At 35.0% G+C, this 19,609-nt stretch overlaps 1 protein-coding gene across 2 annotated transcripts; it reads right to left on the bottom strand.

The window, feature by feature from the left end:
- Positions 1 to 883: 883 nt before the first annotated feature.
- On the bottom strand, positions 884 to 17,759 carry LOC108965734 (TPPP family protein CG45057). Of its 2 annotated transcripts, none has more exons than XM_018928324.1 (3): positions 17,566 to 17,759; positions 3,042 to 3,438; positions 884 to 1,408 (listed from the first exon to the last, which is right to left on the bottom strand). In XM_018928324.1, the coding sequence occupies exons 2-3, from the start codon at positions 3,429 to 3,431 to the stop codon at positions 1,226 to 1,228; spliced, it is 573 nt and encodes a 190-aa protein (XP_018783869.1). In that variant the 5' UTR covers positions 3,432 to 3,438; positions 17,566 to 17,759; the 3' UTR covers positions 884 to 1,225. The 2 variants fall into 2 exon arrangements, with proteins under 2 accessions (XP_018783869.1, XP_018783868.1); XM_018928323.1 differs by lacking the exon at positions 17,566 to 17,759 and adding an exon at positions 3,583 to 4,043.
- Positions 17,760 to 19,609: the final 1,850 nt, after the last annotated feature.

Below are 19,609 nucleotides of genomic sequence, written 5' to 3'. Positions count from 1 at the left end.
GGAAGAAATGTCAGAAGGAAGCTGCATCCAGGCTTTTTTTAAAAATTGGAAACGGACGTGGCGTCGCCCACTTATGGACCAAAAACCATATCCCAGGAACTACTCAACCGATTTCAATAAAATTCTGTATATAATATTTTCTTAACACCCTGATGACATCTACCAAATATGGATGAAATCGGTTCACAACCACGCCTGAAATATGGATTATCACTTTATCATGCGAGAGTATAAAATGTTCGGTGACACCCGAACTTAGCCCTTCCTTACTTGTGTTATGTTGTTTCCTGCGTTAGCTATGTCAGCCGCAAAGTCTTCCGGCTGGAAAATACTCCAGTGTTCCGGAAGCTTGAATATTACCCAAGGTCCGGCTCTGAACAATAGAATCGGGCGGGTTTATTTTGAGTTCGAAAAACAAGAAAACCTTAACCTTTTGTGTAAAAAACGTGTAGCCAAATTACGAAATTCAAAATGTCACACACCAAAGTTTTGATTTTAAACTGCATATTTTATTGATAAGAAGGCTTCCTTTAATATGGATACACATACAAAATTTCATAAACTTTCGAAATATGAAATCATGTCGCTTAAATTTGTATGAGTGTAAACAAATATAAGGTTCTCATAAGGTAAATCTCGCAATAAACGCCAGGGTTTCCACTGTTTTTACAATATTATTTAATTTTTCTTTGTTTTTGCTTGTAAATAATTCTAAATTTCTTTCAATTTTCACTGTAACAATTATTTTTAATATCTTTATATATAAATTTTGTATATTTCCGTAATTCCAAAATTTTTCGAAAAATGTTTGTAGGGTATATACATGTGTACAGGTGTATGTGTTTCGAGTGTAAAGTTGACATGAAAAAAATAAAACGCCAAATTGTGAAATATGAGAGCCAATCTTTAATAAATAAATTATTTTAGATCATTTTATTCGTTTAATAATATATTAATTTAAAGTATCACAAAAATTCAACACTTTGCTAGGAAGGGTGACCACAAGTTGTGTGTAAATTAATACGTACTGATACATAAATGTCGCTTTACATATAATATAAACTATTTAAGCTTGATTATTAAAAAAATGCGTTACAAAGGTTTGTGGCATCTAAAAATCTACATTTATATTCATTTATGTTCATTTGTGCCTTTTTGTGATTTTTAATCATACATTTTTTTTTAAAGATTATATATAATATTAATGCATGTCAATTTATTGCTTCTAATGAGCGTTGTCGTATGTGTCCTTGTGCTGGTAGCCAGATACATAGCCAGATGCATCCACCAAGTCTTTGCGACCAGCAATGCCTTTGCCCTTGCCCGTGGCATCGAAGCGTTCTTTATGAGATCCAGTATACTTGCTGGTGTCGGTGAGACGTTCCACGGCCGATGCCGCTTTGCCAGCCTAGAAAATACAAAAAAACAAATGTGTTAGCACCTTCCAAATTATATTGAATTAAAGCAATTAGCATCCAATAATATGTACAAAGAATTCAGATGATTTGCTTGCATTGAGACGAGTGATAGCAGTGTGAGAATCTATATTAATATTAAGTGGACCGAATTTCGGACTCTTTGTCTGAATATAATAGATGTCGAGCTGTGTTGTTATTTTTCTTCAGTATTACTTGACATTTTATCATGAAAAGACTTACGCCTGAATAACGTTTACAAATCAACCCTTAAAGCGCTATGATAATTGATAAAATGATAAAATAATCTATTTCATGTCCGAAATTGAAGCTCGTCATCTCGGCGACATTTGGTTTCAAAAAGATGGCGTTACTTCAAACACATCACATTCATTTATGGAATTATTGAGAGCACACTTCGGTGAGCAGATAATTTCACGTTTTTGTGGCCGTTCGATTGGCCACCAAGATCGTGTGATATCACACCGTTAGACTTTTTCCTGTGGAAATATGTACAGTCTAAAGTCTATGCGGACTATCTCGCTTCGATTCAGGCCTCGAAGCCAAACATTACGCGTGTCATTCGCCAGTTAACAGTTGAAATGCTCGAACGAGTAATTGAAAATTGGATGAGCAATCTGACACGTAGCCGTGACCAACATTAGAAAGAGTTAATCTTCAAAAAATAAATGCCAAAGAATGTTCTTTCAAATGATAATGAACATTCTACATAAAATTTGAAGTTTCTGCGTTTTTTGTATAAAAAAGTGGTTAAGCTAGAAAGGGACCTTCAGAAAATATTCCTTACAAGAACTTCATTTTCATTGCTTTAGTGATCCGATCTGAACAATTTCTTCGGATTCAATTTCCTGAAGATATCTCATCAAATGAAAAATCTTTCCATACAAGCGTTTCAAACCGATCCTTCGATTTGTAGAGCAGCTATATTTTACATGTTCCGAAGTCGATGGTTCCGACAAATGAGTAGCCTTCTGGGGAGAAAAAGACGTGCGCAAAATTTTAAAACGATATCTTAAAACTGAGGGATTAGTTCCCGAATATACAGGCAGGCGGAGATAGCTAAATCGACTCAGCTCATCAAGCTGATCATTTAGATATGCATTTTGCAGAGTCTCCGATATTTCCTTATAGGCATAAAAATCACATATAAAAGGTATGCAAAAGTCAACTGATTTAGGCGCGGTTTAATTTTAAAATAAAGAACTTTTTGACGCTGAAGGCATAAAAATGGGTGGGAAAGTAATTTTTTTTTTGTAGCTTAAAAAATTATAGATTTTATCGAAAAATTGCTTAATATTAATTTTATTTATTTATTTATACAAAGCTTACATAATAATTAATTATTATATAAACTAAAGCAAACGCAGCGCTAGCAGCAGAGGCTTTCGGCTGGTTAATATTAATTAAAATTGCTTAAAATATCGAATCAAATACCAGAACTATTGAAGGTTGCCTTAAAAAGTGGACTAGAGAGCCGAAAGAGGCACAGGAATAAAATGTATTCGATACATATTAGAAAAGATGCCGAAATATCTTTTCTTGTAAGTTTTGGAAGAACACAATATTATTAGTAAAAAGATACATATTTCACTGATCGCGACTTACCGAAACCTGCAGAACACCAGGTGCCCCACAACCGGCCATCTTCGATTTAATTTCACTTAATTCAACCTTTTTCGCTTTAGCCAAATCGTCCAGGAATTTATTATAATCGGCAAGTGATATTTTCATTGCTTTGAATTTCTTGAAATGTATGCCCGTGTCAGTGGTGGTGATCTTCTTGTCGATTACTTTAGCTTGCTTCATCCATTTATCGCTCTGCGACAGCGTAATCAATTTGCCATCTGACTTTGTATCACCGAATTTGGAGAAAGCTTTGAATTGATCGGCAAAACTAACTTTGGGCTCATCGTCCAAAGCCAATTGTGCGACCTCGGCGACTGGTGGTTCCGCGGCGGGAGCGGGGCTGCTGCCATTTGTTGCTTCTGCTGACATGTTGGATCTGTTATATAAACGAAAAGAAGAAAATAGTTCAAAAAATTTAACAAGAACTTATTGGGTTCAGCCACGCAAATGCTGACAAATTATCACTTCATAACGCTCCAATCAAAAACCGTTATATATGTATGTATGTATTTTTATTCACCTGTTTGCAACTACTATGGCAAGCATTTTGAAAAAAGTAAGAGCGGGTGACAGTAATTACAATAATTTATATTTAGGAATCTTCAAATTCACTTTATTTTCGGCCAGAATGTCATTCACAAAACTCACGCAACTGAATATCTAATTATCTGACTGCAAACAGCTGCTCACTTGTCTTTATATCAAATTTTTACATGACCCAACTTCGTATGTGAATCAATAACCGACTTTCCCTTATAAATAACTAATCAATCTTCAACACGCACTCATGGTGTACCGTAAATCAAGTAGCAAACAAGCGAGTTTATAAGTAAACGCACAATATTAGCTATCTATTAACCGATGCCGGTAATCTCGATTAATCAACTGATTCTGACAGTCATTAAAATACTGCGAATACAAATGCGTGTTCTTCCATATTCTCTCTGAGACTAATTTTGTTTACTTCTGCGGGGTTTTAGCACTCTAAATTATCATTACATTCATGTTTTTTTAGCTTTCATTAGGCTTTGTTTGCTTATCTCGCGTAACTTGTTTTGCTTCTATTGCATATTGACGCTTTCTAAAGAATTTTGGTATATTATTTTTGTATTTTCGTACAAAGCAAATATTTATGATAACAAAAACGTGTGTAAATATACATATACGAGTTTACAAAGCTCTGTGAATAAAATGCTATAATAAAGATAAATAATTATTGAAATGTTAAACAATTCATTTACTTTGCCAAGAGTACGAAAAAGCTTTTGAATGCAACCAGTAATGCTCAATTGCAAACTTTGTATTCATCTCATGTTTGCATACATAACTACAAATGATTTTATAATGGATTTTCTTGCCGCTTACGACCTACTAGCTCATTTAAAAGAGTCTTTTATAGCCGCCCATTGTTTCAGTTGTTTGTAATCGAGCGATACTGCAATCAGACGTACAGTGTTTTGGTGTGTGCGGAGACCAATTATTGATAAGCCAGGAATAAGAACTCTATGAGTTCGCGGTAATGATTGATCCCGGTGGGTGACAACACACAAGTATCCTCTTCTTATCGATATTCTTATAGATGTGTATGTATGTATACCCATGTGTACATTTTAAAAGTGTGTAATTGAGATAAAGAATTTCAAATACTGTTTTGTTATGTTAACGCGGCTATAATCGCGTAAGCGGTGTCTACGCCAATTAAGAAGAAGAAGATTTTTGAKATGTTTTCGGGCCAGTGTCTCGGAATTTGGCCTCCGTTGATGCTACGCATATATGATATTGTCCAGTTCCGACGAGTTCAAAGATTTGAATGAGTTCTGCGCCCTTCATGACGGTACAGCCTCTCCGAAATTTTAAGTTAAGTATCTATTCGGTAGATTTGGTTTGTAGAAAGAAGACCCACAAGGAACTTCATCCTTTAAACTTCTTTACATAAGTTCGAGAAGCACACCAACAACACTACCAACTTGATACGTCTTTGGGTCTTATAACCATTCTTATTCGTCGTTTTTGCAGGCTGTGGGTCACCTACCCTAGCATCGGTCAGGAGGATTTTTTGAGAACTACATTTTCGAAGGTAAAGCTGTTGGTCGCTTTCATCGGTTCTCTCAAACCTGGTCTCCCTCCAGTCGTGAGTTGGGAGAGATGGATTGGAGTATCGTAAAATTCTCTTTATTTCCTCAGGTGTGCATGGTTCGGCGGAAAGCTACATGCAAGTGCTAGGGCACAGTTATGAATCAGCAACAAACATTTTTAAAAGCCATATAGTTCTAAATACATCCCTGGCTTACTTAGTTTAGAAAGTTCCAATGAATTTAAGTTATCACAAAGGCTATTTTGTGCGAAGCTTGTAACACCCAAAAGGAAACATCGGAGACTCTAACAAAATATGTAGAAATTTTCAGCGCCGAGCTTTGTCCTTTTCCTCAGTTTCTGAAAAATGAATTGCACGTCCTTTTTGCCCTAAGAAGCAAATCATTTGACGCAACTGCCATATTCACTGAACGATCAAAATCAAATTCTTGCACTGGAAACTTCTGGTTGATCTGATGTTTTAATTGCTGTAACTTAAATTCAACTGAGTGAAGTTGCTAACCGTAATAAGGGTACTAACGGGTGATCCAAGTCGAGGTACTTTTTTCAATATTATTTTTTCTATTGTCAGATCATGCTATTTTTGCTCAGTATTGTTTAACATTTCATCATGTAAAGACTTATGAACAACATATACAAATCGTTCAACATTATTACGAAAATTCACGTTCGGTAAAGAATGTGTTTCGCCCACTTCGCTCAACTTAAGTTCAACATAATCGGCCTGGAGCGTACTATTCGCAACACCATCACCCTTCCGTCCCATCCGTCATCATTCGGAGCCGTTAGCAGCAACTTGAACTGACATATGGTACGAATTGGTGCATTTTTCTTGGAGATCTTAACTGAGCCGCTCAACCATCTTCAGCGGCATCGCTTCGCTCTATGGGCTCTCGAAAAGTTCCAAGAAAATCCAACATTTTCGGGATACATTTTATTCAGCGATAAGGCACATTTATGGTTCAATGGGTATGTAAACAAGCACAATTGCCTCATTTGGAACGAAAAGCAACCTGAAGAAATTCCAGAAAAGCAATGGTTTGGTTTGATTTGCGGGCTGGTGGAATCATCGGTCCATATTTTTTAAAATATGATGCCGGCGAGAACGTAACCGTCAATTCTACCATTATCGCGCCATGATAACCGACTATTTGATGACTGAAATTGAAGATCGCGATCTAGCCAAGATTTGGTTTCAACAATACGGGATTTATTGAGAGAACATTTCGGAGAGCAGATAATTTCACGTTTTGCGCCAGTCCGCTTTGCCACCAAGATGGTGTGATATCACACCATTCGACTTTCTCTTTTGGGGATATGTAAAGTCCAAAGTCAACGCCAACAACCCCACTTCGACTCAGACCTTGGTGCGGTATTCGCCAGTTACCAGTCGAAATGTTCGAACGAGTCATCGAAAAATGGGCGCAACGGATGGACCATCTAAGACGTAACCGCGGAAAAAAATTCAAAGAGATAATTTTCAAAAAATAAATAGAATGTTCATGTTGTTTCTTTAAACAAGTAGGGAACCTCGAATGGTTCACCCTTTATTAATGCTTCCATCAGCTATACGCGCGACGTCAAATCTAAACTGCTCGACTGTAACTAATTTTTATACCCGTCTTGCTTACTTTTCACTCTGATAAAGTCCCCTAAAGCCTTAATAATACATTTTGCTTGTGCCACACAGTCGACTGTTAAATTAAATGTCAATACAAACCGTCGTAATCTTACTCTCGCATTCGGCAAAAAAAACTGCTGCCAATTAATTTCAAGCTGATTAAGTGAACATTCACAAAACGTAATCCAAAACGGTCGTTGCAGATTTCAGACCCTTTTGCATTCGGTTTTCACCTGTACATATGTAACTTTGTGCATATGCAATCTGATGTTTCTGCAACAATGTATGCACGCAAACATAAAAAATCGTTTAATCAGAGATTTATTCAGTGTTTGCATTTACATTAATTCCTGTGGGTTTTGTCTAAAGTTTTGTAATTAATTTAGGATATATCAACATCTTGCACTTTTATATTATTTAATATTTACCATAAAATGACTTGTATACGAGGTTTGTTCAAAAACGAAGGTGAATTTTAATTTTTCTCAACAAACATTTAATTATTCATCAATTTCGGTTTTGACTCCTTTAAAGTAGTCCCCCTCAGATATAATAACTTGTGCCATCGTTTTCTCCAACTCTGAAAGTAGTTCTGATATGCTCCGTTTGGTTGACTTCTGAGCATTCTCAGCTATTTTCTTTTTGGCTTTTACTCTGCTGGACTCTTCCATTGAGACGATATACCATATACCCATAAAATTCCTCATCGATTATGACCCTTTTAAGCAATACTCAAGCGACGTTCTTTTCTTAAAGATTTAGCAATTTTGGAATTAGTTTTGCTGCTATATGAAAAAATTGCATGGTATGAGCTAACCGATCCGGTATCTTCAGCAACTCCTTTAATAATGATTCAACGAGTCTTCATAAAAATGTTCCTCATTTTCCCAACATTTTCATCGGTTGTTGATGTAGTGGAGCGTCCAGGGCGACGTCATTCACATGACATGGGTTATTTAGGAAAGATTATACAGCTCAACAAAGACTAAAATTATTTTTTGTTATCTTAAAAAATTTTGATGCTTTCAAGAATTATTGCATACATTTTCGTTTTTGGAACTCAGTGATTTTTGGGATATTGTCACTATATGTATGTTGGGAATGATATAGAAAATGCGGTGAACGTAAAAGAATATTGATCTAATTATATCGAAAATTTCCTAGTTAACCAAAATGTACAAACTCTCAGACTCTAGAAGAAAACATTAGTTAACTTAATATCTTCTCAATGATCTGGATAGGTTTTCGGATAATTTTGGAAATTTTTGTGAGAAACAGAGAGAGCGCATCCACCTGTTTCTAATGGTGATGAAAGAAAGGTATCAATATCAAGATGACACATTACTGCCGGTTCTTAAAATGTGAGAGTCAACTGGAAAAATGAAATTTATACGCAGAGAAGTAGTGTTATTGAAGTTTAACTTATATTTTCAACAATTTTTTCTTTATTTACTTTGGTGTACCCCTACTTTTAAAAACAAAACTGAAGGCACAAAGGTATCAGTTACTTTCTTTAAATTTGTGTACTGCTTCGAAAGCAAGTTTTCAAAATAAATGAGAGCAAATCTTACAAAATCATAGATAGTGCCTATATATATGTATGGACATATGTATATAGAAATCAATCTTTTATCCAGGCAAACCACTGTAGACCAGTCTTATATTAGAAATCTTAGGCTCGTCGATGCGATTATGAGATCGTAAATTTAATGAGAACTCATCGCCGTAGTATTTTTCATTAAAAGAGTAAGTTAATGAATTGCTTGTGTCGACATTTAAAGCTTACTGGCTTATTTTATATGATGACTTTAAACATTTTGTTAGTTCAATCAGAAAACTGATATAACTCTCTTAGTACTCAGTGAGCAAAGAACTTAAAATATTTTGTGTGGAAATTAAATTTTGATGAATTTTTTGTTTGCATGTGGAAATTCCGTATACTGAGAGATATGTATGCATATGTATGTGGTCATTTTGTTAAATATTTGTAGAAATGACGTTATACTCACTGTAAATAACTAAAAAGTTTGTGCAATATGTGAATGACTGCGCAAATGTGTGAATTAACAGGCTGAACGCCAGCCGCCGGGTCTATAATAAATTTTGGTATGCATGAATACTTTTCACTAAGTATACAAGATATACATACATACATACATACATACATACATACATAACTATATGAGACATTTTGAGCATTAGTACTTATGGGCTGTCACAAGTGCCATTGTGTACATGAATATTAGGCAAAAGTTGGGTAAGGTAATGTTTCAACATACAATATATACAAAATTGCAACATTTCAGTATTTACTACATGAGATATGAGTTGAAATAACCCAGTAGGAAATTAGTGGCGGAAAATTTTTAGTTTTCTATTCTTATTTTATCATTGCACCATAGCATATATACATACGTGGCAAAAAATAGTAAGACTATTTAATTTAAATTTCAAGCGAAACCCATTAGTCGAGAGATTTTTTTTTAGGTTGGTATGGCTGCCAGGGACGTCTGCGCCAAATGTCACATCAAAATATTCACTAGTATATTAGTGTTAGCATACGCTTATCTTTCTGAAGCACATATAGTGAATTCGGCGATTTTTACGATGATTGAAATTATTCAACAAAGAAGTTCCAATAAAAAGCATTGTGCGGAATCAAATTTCTGTTGCCGAAATTTTCGGAATGTTTGAATAAGCCTTAGATGATAATTGTTTGCCACGAGCAAGTGTTTTTGATTAGTACAAGTTATTCAAGGAGCCATCAACATAAGGTTATGATCAACACGTCAATAAAATGAATAAATTTGTGCTTGAGAAACAACGATCAACAGTCTATAATCTTACTGGAATTATCGGATGATTGAAAACCATTTTGAAAGATTATTTGAGCCTAAGAAAAGGGAAAGCATGATTGGGTCCAAAATCACAAAAGTTTTTCCAAAAACTGCGTCGTCTTAACGTCTGTGAAGCAATACTTTCCGACAGACGATAAATCGGCCAAATATCGTGGCAAAAGTGAGCCGAAACCCAAAAGATCACTTCAAAGGAGGTCAAAAATCAGGTTATGTTGACAGCCTTCTTCGATTATCGAGGTGTACTGCACTCTGAGTTCCTTCCGAGCGCCCAAACTGTCAGCAAGAAATACTATTTGAATGTTATGCGTCGTTTGCACGAGACTATTTGTTAAAGAGTCCACAATTTTAGATCAACAACTCTTGTTTTTTCCACCATGATAATTTTTAATAAAATGAATGATAGCTATTCCTTCTGGGTGTTATAAATTTCGTTGCAAACAAGGTATCAGGATATAAAAATGTATAGTAATAGGACTATTAAATTTTAGCCAATTTCTAAAATTTTCGATCATATAGTACTTGATCAATAGCACTCTTAAGCACGTTATGTATTACATAAGTATATTACTAGTAACTTGATCCGCTACCCTAAAAATGGATAAAAGTTACAATAGCATCACAMGTACTTCAACCAGATTTATAAATTATTGAAAAATCTTGATCAATATACTGAAAATGCTAGAGATGCATATACCACCAAGTTCCAACAAAAGCACCACCAGCTGAACCAGTTTTCTCTTATACCAAAATTTTGAACATCCGTTTCCGGTTTCAACCACAAGGTGGTCCACATCGAAAATAAATTCACACGCACATTCGTCCATACAAAGCCTATTCAAAAGCAATAACAACCAATACACATTATATTTCAGCTGTTGCACACTCACCAACTACTCATTCTCATGCTACAAACATCTAATGGGTAGGTCAAGGTCGTCGCGACCTTAAAACACAGTTTACTATCTGATATAAATAAAGCCATTTCCGCAAACAAAGACACAGTCGCGCTCACTTTCATTCGTTTGTTGAAAGCATCTCTTTATTTGTAAACAAAGTAGCAACACCCAAAAGTCATAAAAGTGAATTGTCGATAAAGGCAAGAAAGGAACGAGTATAAACACATGAGTGCGGCTGTGAGACCTCACGTCCATTCCTTGCCCTGCCATTTTGCTGAAGCCGCACGACGCCAGTGTGGCTGGCAAAGAACATGCCCTCCTTATATGAGTGCACCATTTTGCTATTTTTGCTTGCATTACGAAACGGAATTATGCACCGAGCCACTTATATGTACATATTACATTTGATTACACGTGTAAATGTATGTATGTATGTATGTGCTCGTGTGTATGAAATGGTAAGTATATTTACAGAGGGGTTTCACTATTCATCGCTTCAACCGCAAATGAATGTATTTCCGGAATAAGCATTTCACAGCAAGCAATGATACGGAACATTGACAACAACAACGAACAACAATACAAAATTATGTCATCTCGTTGTTCAGCGCAGATATCGTTTAAATGTGCTGGAAGTATGTATATATATGTATATGTGATCCAGCTCGATGATTGCTACTGTTTTGGGTGTGCGCTTGGCTGTCTATTTGCTTGAGAAGATAAAGTTTCATAAAAATAGCCTTTCCATGGCGCATTCATACACATTCAATTTAATAAGAAATTTTTAAAAAGAAAATTGTCACTATAAGTTAATATACATATGTATGTACAAGTATATTGAAAGTTCGTATGGAGTAACCGTACGCTGAGGGAGTATTTAATAGTAGTTTAAAAACTAGCTAACTATATATCGAATTTTCTAATAGGAATGTTATGATTTCTGAGTGTCGTATCGATCATTTCTAAATAATCATTTTTCAATTGTGTTCAGTGATGTTTACAATTTCATCGTGGAAAGTTATAACTTTTACAAATTATTAATTTTTTTTTATCAAAAAACCGTTTCAACTTTTTTTGCGCTTTGCCGTTTTATGACCGTAATAGTCGTCCACCTGTGTTTGCTTTTTATAGAATTGTTGAAAATTTTGAGCATACTATACATTTTCTTTACATAATGTTCAAGTTCCAACAAGACAAATAATCACTCTGTTGGTGCCATTCTGGCAAGTGTTGTTGAAGGCTGATTGGTCGGTACTTTTATCGAAATGAAACTGGTGGCAGTGTTACTGTCAATGCAGTTCGATGTTGGCCAATTTTTTATAGGTGCAGTTAAAAACAGTTGATCTTGACAACATTTAGTTCCAACAACACGGGACTATGTGCCACACGGCCATTAGACTACTTCTTGTGAAGTTATCTGAAGACATTGGTCTTTGGCAATAAACCAGACTCTTTTCAAGCTTTAGAAGTCAATGTCGAAGGTGCTAATCATGACAAACCACTTTATTTAGTGGAAAAAGTACTCGAAAGCTAGGTTAATCGAATTCGTTCCTGCAAAAACAGTGGCCATTTGAATAATGTTGTGTTCAAAAGTTAATTGTATCGATTGTTCATAACACTTATTAGAAACATTTGAATTTCTTTAACAATTAGTACTCGCATTTTTTTAAGAAATGACATCACTCTTTTTAGAAAGTATATTAGGTTATGGTAAACTAAGTGACTAAATACCAATCTAACGATTTGAATCGCCATTCCTTATTTCTTTATTCAATGAACAGAGCATATTTTTTTTTAATTTTTTAACATCCAAAAGCCTTAACGACGTCAGTTTTTGAGATATCGATCCGATATTTTGCACAGGTTTTTTGCTTCCCTAGACGGTGCTCCTTGGTAGAACTACAATAGCACGTAGCTGCCATAAAAACTGACCAATTAAAATCAAATTCTAGTAAGAAAAACTTTTTTATTTGGCCAGGTATTTTCACAAAATTTTCTGTGAAATATTTCCAAGGCAATAGTATTATTTTCAAAGAATTGAACCTGACCTATCAAAATAAAGTACTTGTAAGAAAACTTGAACCTGTGAAGATTTTTTTAATATCTACGAAAATGTGTAAACAAGCTAAATTCCCACATTTGGAACGAAGTGCAACTTGAAGAATTCCAGGACCATCCATAGTTCAAAAATGATGCCAGTGAGAGAAAACTTCGGTGAGCAGTTAATTTCACTTTTTAAGTCGGTCGATTGACCAGTAAGATAGTGTGATATCACACCGTTATGCTTTTTCCTGTGCAGATATGTTAAGTCTAAAGTCTATGCGGACAATTCCGCTTAGATTAAGATCTTAAAGGAAAATATCTCGTCTATCATATTTGCCAGTACCCAGTCAAGAATTAAAAATTGGACTCAACAGATGGGCCATCTGAGACGTAGCCGTGACCAACATTCAGATAATCTTTAAAAAATAAATGCTAAGTAATGTCATTTCGAATAAAATAATTAAGTTTGAATTTTCTGTGTTATTGCTTTAAAAAAGTAGGGAACTTCGAAATGGATCGGCCTTTACAAAAAATGTCTAAAGACTACTACCAAAATCTTATGCCGTTTTTTACTATATCGTGAGTTGTTTTTATTATTTTTTCTTACTCAACAATAAATTTCAAATAACAGATTCGGCAACTGTATCTTTTTCGTTTTCACCCAGTGTTGCCTTCAATATTATAAGGCGATAAGTTATCATAAATCTGACAAAAAACAGAAAGTTTACCAAACTGGTAATCTAACTATATTTGCGAATTCTTTGTGTTTATAAACCATAAAAAGATACGTAAGTGTGTTGGCACGGCTCAATTAACTGCTTACGGCATAAGCTTATTACCCAGGCTAAGAACCAAAAAATATTGTTCGTCATTTTGGGTATATCTGTAAATACAAAAATTAGTACGTAGATGTGTAAAAGCTCATGAAAAGACCAGACACAGAAAAATTGGCTAAAATTACTAATCATTAATTATACAAGTTTCCAAATTTTATTCCGACATATCATGCGGAAATGTATATACATACAAATGTATATTATATATATGTATGTACATATAATATTATTTATTATGTACGACATGGACACACGCCAAGCATTAATTATGCGCATAATTACACAGACATAGCACTGTGTTCGCTTGTTTGTTGCTTAAATGAAATTTCAACAAAATATACTATTGATGCTTAAAGTAATATACGTATGTATTAACATACGTTAAGTATGTAAGTGTGTCTAATAATTAAAAAAAAAAAAAAACAAGAAGATTGTTAACGTCGGTTGCATAGAAGATATAATACCACACACAAATGTAAAAAATTCCACACAACAAATTGATTTTGATCGGTCAGTTTGTACAACAGCTTTATGCAATAGTGATCCGATATCAGCGGTTCTGACAAATGATCAGCTTTTTGCTTCAGATCGATATTTCAAAAACTAGTTCGAGTATACCAGACAGACAGACAAGCATGGCTAGGTCGACTCAACTAGTCATGCTGATCATATATATACCATATATACTTTAAATTACCTCCGTTTCATTCTGGATATTGCACACTTTGCGACAAACATAATTTACCCTGTTAAGGGTATACAAATTATTTTTATTTTCAGTTGTATATTATATTCCGTCCTTACATGCTTGGGTAAAAATATGAATTTGTTTTGAAAGTTATTATAAATTGGATATGTATAGAAAAATAATGATGTAATAAAATTTGGTATGTCGGCTTTATGTTCGTAAAATTATATTTTATCTACAGTAATTATGCAATGAATTTTTTCATCGATTGAAAAATATTTATCTTTTTGATTGTGAGGCTTTTCATGAATCTATGAATTATAATCTATAAAAAAATTCGTGAGTAATTTCTATTCCATCTGTTTGTACGAGAATTCCTTGTTTCATTGTCACTATGATTTGCTGTGCTTAAAGCGGGTGATCCAAGTGGAGCTAGTTTTTTCAATAGCCTTTGTTTGTCAAATCTCACGTAGGTCGTGTCAAAATTTCATGTTATTTTTATTCAGTTTCCTTAGAGATTTCATCTTGGAAAGACTTACGAATATACAACTTTTACAAATCGTTCAAATTTCTTACGAAAATTCACGTTTTGTAAAGAATATGTTTCGTGCGCTTCACTCAACTTGTGGTCCACATAATCGGCCTACTGAGCCAACACCATCAACCGTCTTAGGTCCCAGCATTCATTATTAAATAATATTCGACCGAATAGACCACGCCCAACACGCAGTGCGCATAATATAGCACCCGTAACTGAGAGTGTACACAAAGAGCTTGGAGAATCGGACATAATCACCTAGCAGAGTTGGTAATTCTAGCAACCTTGGATCGGTTTCGCACCACGTTTACTCTAGTGGAGTATACGCAACCTCAGAAACGCCGTCAGCACTTTCAAAATTCTAATCCGAACGCTATTGCGTGGAATAATCGGTGATTTTGCAGAAGGGACATGGTTTGCGCGCTCACAAAGTCCAACTCATGCAAGAATTGAAGCCGAACGCCCCTTGAGTGCGCTGCATGTTCGGTAATTAGGACAGAAATGAGATGGTCATCGATCGCGATTTCCACAAAAAAATTTGGTTTCGCAATGAATTCGTCCACAAACAAATTGTCGCATTTGGAGTGATGTTAACCCACAAGCCATTGTTGAGACGACAACACATTCTAAAAAAATCACTATTTGGTGTACTTTATGACCAGATGGAATCATTGGTTCACATATCTTCAGAATTGAAACCAAGAGTAATGTTACAGTGAATGCTGAACATTATGGAGCTACGTATAATGACTTCTTTTATACCTGAGTTTAAAGAAGTTGATGTGGATCCTTTGATTCGAACAGGATGACGTAGCATGCCGTATACCCAACGCGAAACAGTCAATATATTAAGAGAAACTTTCGATGAGTGCATGTATTCTTTATACTTTTCATCAAAAAACTGTTGAAATGTATGAGGAAAAAAGTTTTGCATAAACACATTAGTCTTGCCAAGCTGGCTTAAAGCTCAAAGCTTCCCACAAAATCACTCACCGCCATCAAATTGACAGATTTCAATTACGGAAACTAGGTCAACATGGACCACCAAAATGCTGGCTCTGCACACAGACACAAATTTAGGGGAAAATGAGCACAACAAACCAAATTAATTGCAGCAACAGCGCAACAATGCATCAATTAGGATTAAGTATGACTCATGAAAGTAGTTGTTGTAAGCGACAGTAGTATACATGATTTTAAACACGAGTATGTTATTCGGACAGGAAGTCATAGAAAGAAAGCAAGCCACCGTCATCATTAAACATGCCGAAAGTTCAAAAACCTATAAAATGGCTGCCCTCACGAACTAGGAAAACAGGCAACCAGGAAGTCGTGGACGTGATAAAGTAGTTTTTGAAACAAAATAGATGCGACTGAAATGGGAGGAGGCAAAAATATTCAAGGAAGGCAGCGCATTGTTACGAGTTAAATTGTGTATTGAAAACACTTTCGCCGCTGCTTCAAATAAAACGCAACACGCGAACTCCTAACACGCTGTAATAGTGGGTGGCATAAGGGTGGTCAGTGCCGCATAGTTGTTGGGTGTGTTATTTGAGCATACAAGCACCGCACATATGACATCATGCTCACACCGAGTAATCGACGAACGAAAACAAAACCGAATAAACGCGCAGCGTCCAAAGTGCGCATGTACGAAGATTAGCGCGAACCCTATAGGGTGAATATGAGAGTATCTTGCGAGTGCAATAAGTGCCGTTGTAGTTAATCTGCTGGCATCATCAATGTCTGCAGGTAGGTGCCATTTTGCTACGAAAGACGGCTGTCGTACGCATTTGAAGTGTTTCAGTATTTACTGAAACGGGTTTACTAAACGGGTTAAAGATTAGTTTAAAGATAATGGTTGGTGGCTGAATTTAGGCGATAAAATATTATGTTATGAGAGCAAAAATCGTGGTCTAACTTTTTTAAGTATGTTCTGATGTCTGTGTCTTGAATATATGAAGACTTGAAATTATTAGAAACTATTTCCAAATATTTTCTACCGATATTTCTTTCTTGGACTACTTTCGAATCTAGCACGCAAGAGTGCTATGTTTTATGACTAAAATTTTATAACAGCAGGTCTGATGTTCAATAGCTAACATAGTAGTTAGTTACCAGTCAGTAGGAACACCGATATAATAACTTTCATAAAATACTTCGTATACTAAAACCTTTTCTCTACCAGGTTAAGCATTCTCATGTACAAACATATTAGAGAAAGTTAAAAATTTTGATCGAAAATTTTGTCTATAAACAATTCCACAGTCAAATTGAATAAAACTCAGCTCAAGCCAAGCGCTGAACGCCTAAAATGCTGCTATATAAACGGCATGATGAGTCAATTTAACAAAAGGAGCTGTTTTAATTTCACTTCTACTTCCAGAAACAGGAAGAAAAAGCGGAAGCGCACTAGGTCTCATATACATATGTACATTCACAATTTTATATTGTACATTGTAAGGAACGTAGTTAAATGCCGCGCTTCATGACCCACTTTCCAGGTTTTTACACTTTTGCATACATAAAAAAATATACATATATACTCGTATGAAGCTACATTTCGTGCAAAAATATATATTTTTTTGCACAACATCACTGTCTGCTTAACAATGCTGAATCGGAGTTGATTTTCTCTGCTTTTGAGAACAATTTTCATTTTTTATTTTCAACTTCTATTTTCAACTGAGAAGTTTTTCTTTATAATCTACCACAAGCGACTATTTGTTTGTAAACAATTGCCTTGGTGCTGGCGCCTTTTATCAGATTTATCAGAGGAACTGAGATGCCATGACTCGCATGCACTGCCCGTATACACACTTAAATGTTTGAACTTTTCGGAATTTTTGCATCATGTACTCAGTTGCATACATACACACAAACGTTTATGTTTACAAATTTATCTAACGAGATTAAAATATGAACTTACACTTTTAGCTTTAATAAATATTATTGAAATACTGTCACTTTTCTTATTTAATTTTACTTTTGGTCGTATTTGTTTTTAATCAGTCGCACTTAGCCTCGTCGTTGTTGTCGTGGTCTGCTCAGCTGTACTCTGCGTACTGGACGAAATTGCGAAGAAATCTGTCGTGTTCGACAATGGCGCACAGCAGTCGGTGGGAAAAGTGCGCAAAAGCTAAATGTTTCTAGCGGACGCTGTTCTGGCGCACATATTCGCACGCACACACAAACATTTTCATAAAATCTAAATGAGTGCCTATAAATATTTGCGTATTTCATTTACACACATGTACATACATACATATATACTTACAATATTATTGAATTTGTAGCTGTGACAACTGTTTGATCTCGAGTGAGAAACAAATTTACACACACTCTTTTGAGTGAGTTTTTTAAAAGTTTGCCAGAACTGTTGGCGCGAGCTAATGCACATATGAGTGAAGCCAAATTACATACATACATATGTATGTATGAACGAATATATGTATGTATGTTTAAGTATTATTTATGTACCTTCTCACTTTAGCGTCAAAAAGGTTCAAAGGCGAGTTTGGAATAACATCAATTTGTTAGCGCTGGAAAATTAGTCAGATTCTTTTACGTGGTCATCACTATTACAAAATTATACAGTTAAAACATTTTAAACATTCATAGACTTAAGAAAACTTTTCTAAATAACATAGCAATTGTAAAATTTAAACAAGGCAAGTAAGGTAGAGTTAAGGTCTGGTGTAACCGAACATTTTATACTCTTGCAGCTCGCAAAGCCCGGAACATTCGTGCAGAAGCTGGCAAAACTTTATATTAAAATATGTTTCAAGAGAATTAAATCTAGTTTTATTGCTATATTTTAGTCCGCGTTAACTACAATTATGTTAGAAATGTCTTCACATGAGATATAGTTGATTTATGATATTAACTCGATGGAAGAGGCTAAATTTAACATGTTGAGTGATTGTGGAAAATGTCAAGCAGTGGATCAAAATTCTTTATATTAAGGATATGAGGTTTAGACCAAGATCCATTCCAATTCAGTGCTAAAAAACCACACATTTTTTGCAGAAAAGTTGTTAATTTATATAACTTACAACTTATTCTTCTTATGGTTTGTTAAGAAAACGAAACCATTACATGAAGTCTGTAGCAGTTGGGTGTAGTATTGACCAGATTTTCTCTATACTGGACAATACCACATACCATGCCATATACTTATACAAATTTTCCATGGTTTCATTAAGATAACTCACTTACCATCATCATATATGCGAAATCGACCGATTAAACATTTTCAATCTAGTATGTAAAAAATAATCGAGCGAAAAAGCTCAAGGACCTGGCTACACTTGAACTTACAATGGGCGCCAAACAGCGAAAAGGAAGAATGGCTGACGCGCTGTTGTAAGCTCGCTTATAACCGTGTAATCGGTGTCTACGCCAGTAACGAAGACGAAAAAGATTGTATGTAACAATACGGCCGGTTTCAGGTTTGATTTTCTGTTTTCGAACAGTGACTTTTTTAACATGCGCAGGCATCTGAACGATGGCTTGTGGATTATCACAACCATTCAACTCAAATTGAGGTCGCTAAATAAAAGTTTCTTGTGCAAATACGCAAAAGTATTAAGTACTTCATTGAAAAGCACACTTCTAAAAAAAACACTCGTTATTAGTTTCTCGATCAAGACACCGAAGTCTAATATGATTTAGACCATATTTTACATAAATAATAATTATTATTTTATTTTAAATGGGTATCACTAACTAAACCTTTTAAAATCATACAGTCCAACTAAAAAATTTCTAGTTGACGCTCTTTTATTTATTACTCGTTATCAAATACTCAGAGCTAACCAACTATGAGGGGCATAAAGTATTTAATGAACGAATTGAACTCTCAAACTGTGACAGTAATTATAAAAAAGCCTTATCACCTTATAGTTTATGACGTCACAAACAAAACTATTTGCCCCCCAAAAGTTCACAAACATTGAATTAAACATAGTAGA

This window comes from Bactrocera latifrons, unplaced genomic scaffold, assembly GCF_001853355.1.
Source record: "Bactrocera latifrons isolate USDA-ARS-PBARC rearing strain unplaced genomic scaffold, ASM185335v1 scaffold_147, whole genome shotgun sequence".
Classification (NCBI taxonomy): Eukaryota; Metazoa; Arthropoda; class Insecta; order Diptera; family Tephritidae; genus Bactrocera; species Bactrocera latifrons.
Note: the sequence above shows the minus strand (reverse complement) of the source record. Positions and strands in the feature narration are given on the sequence as shown.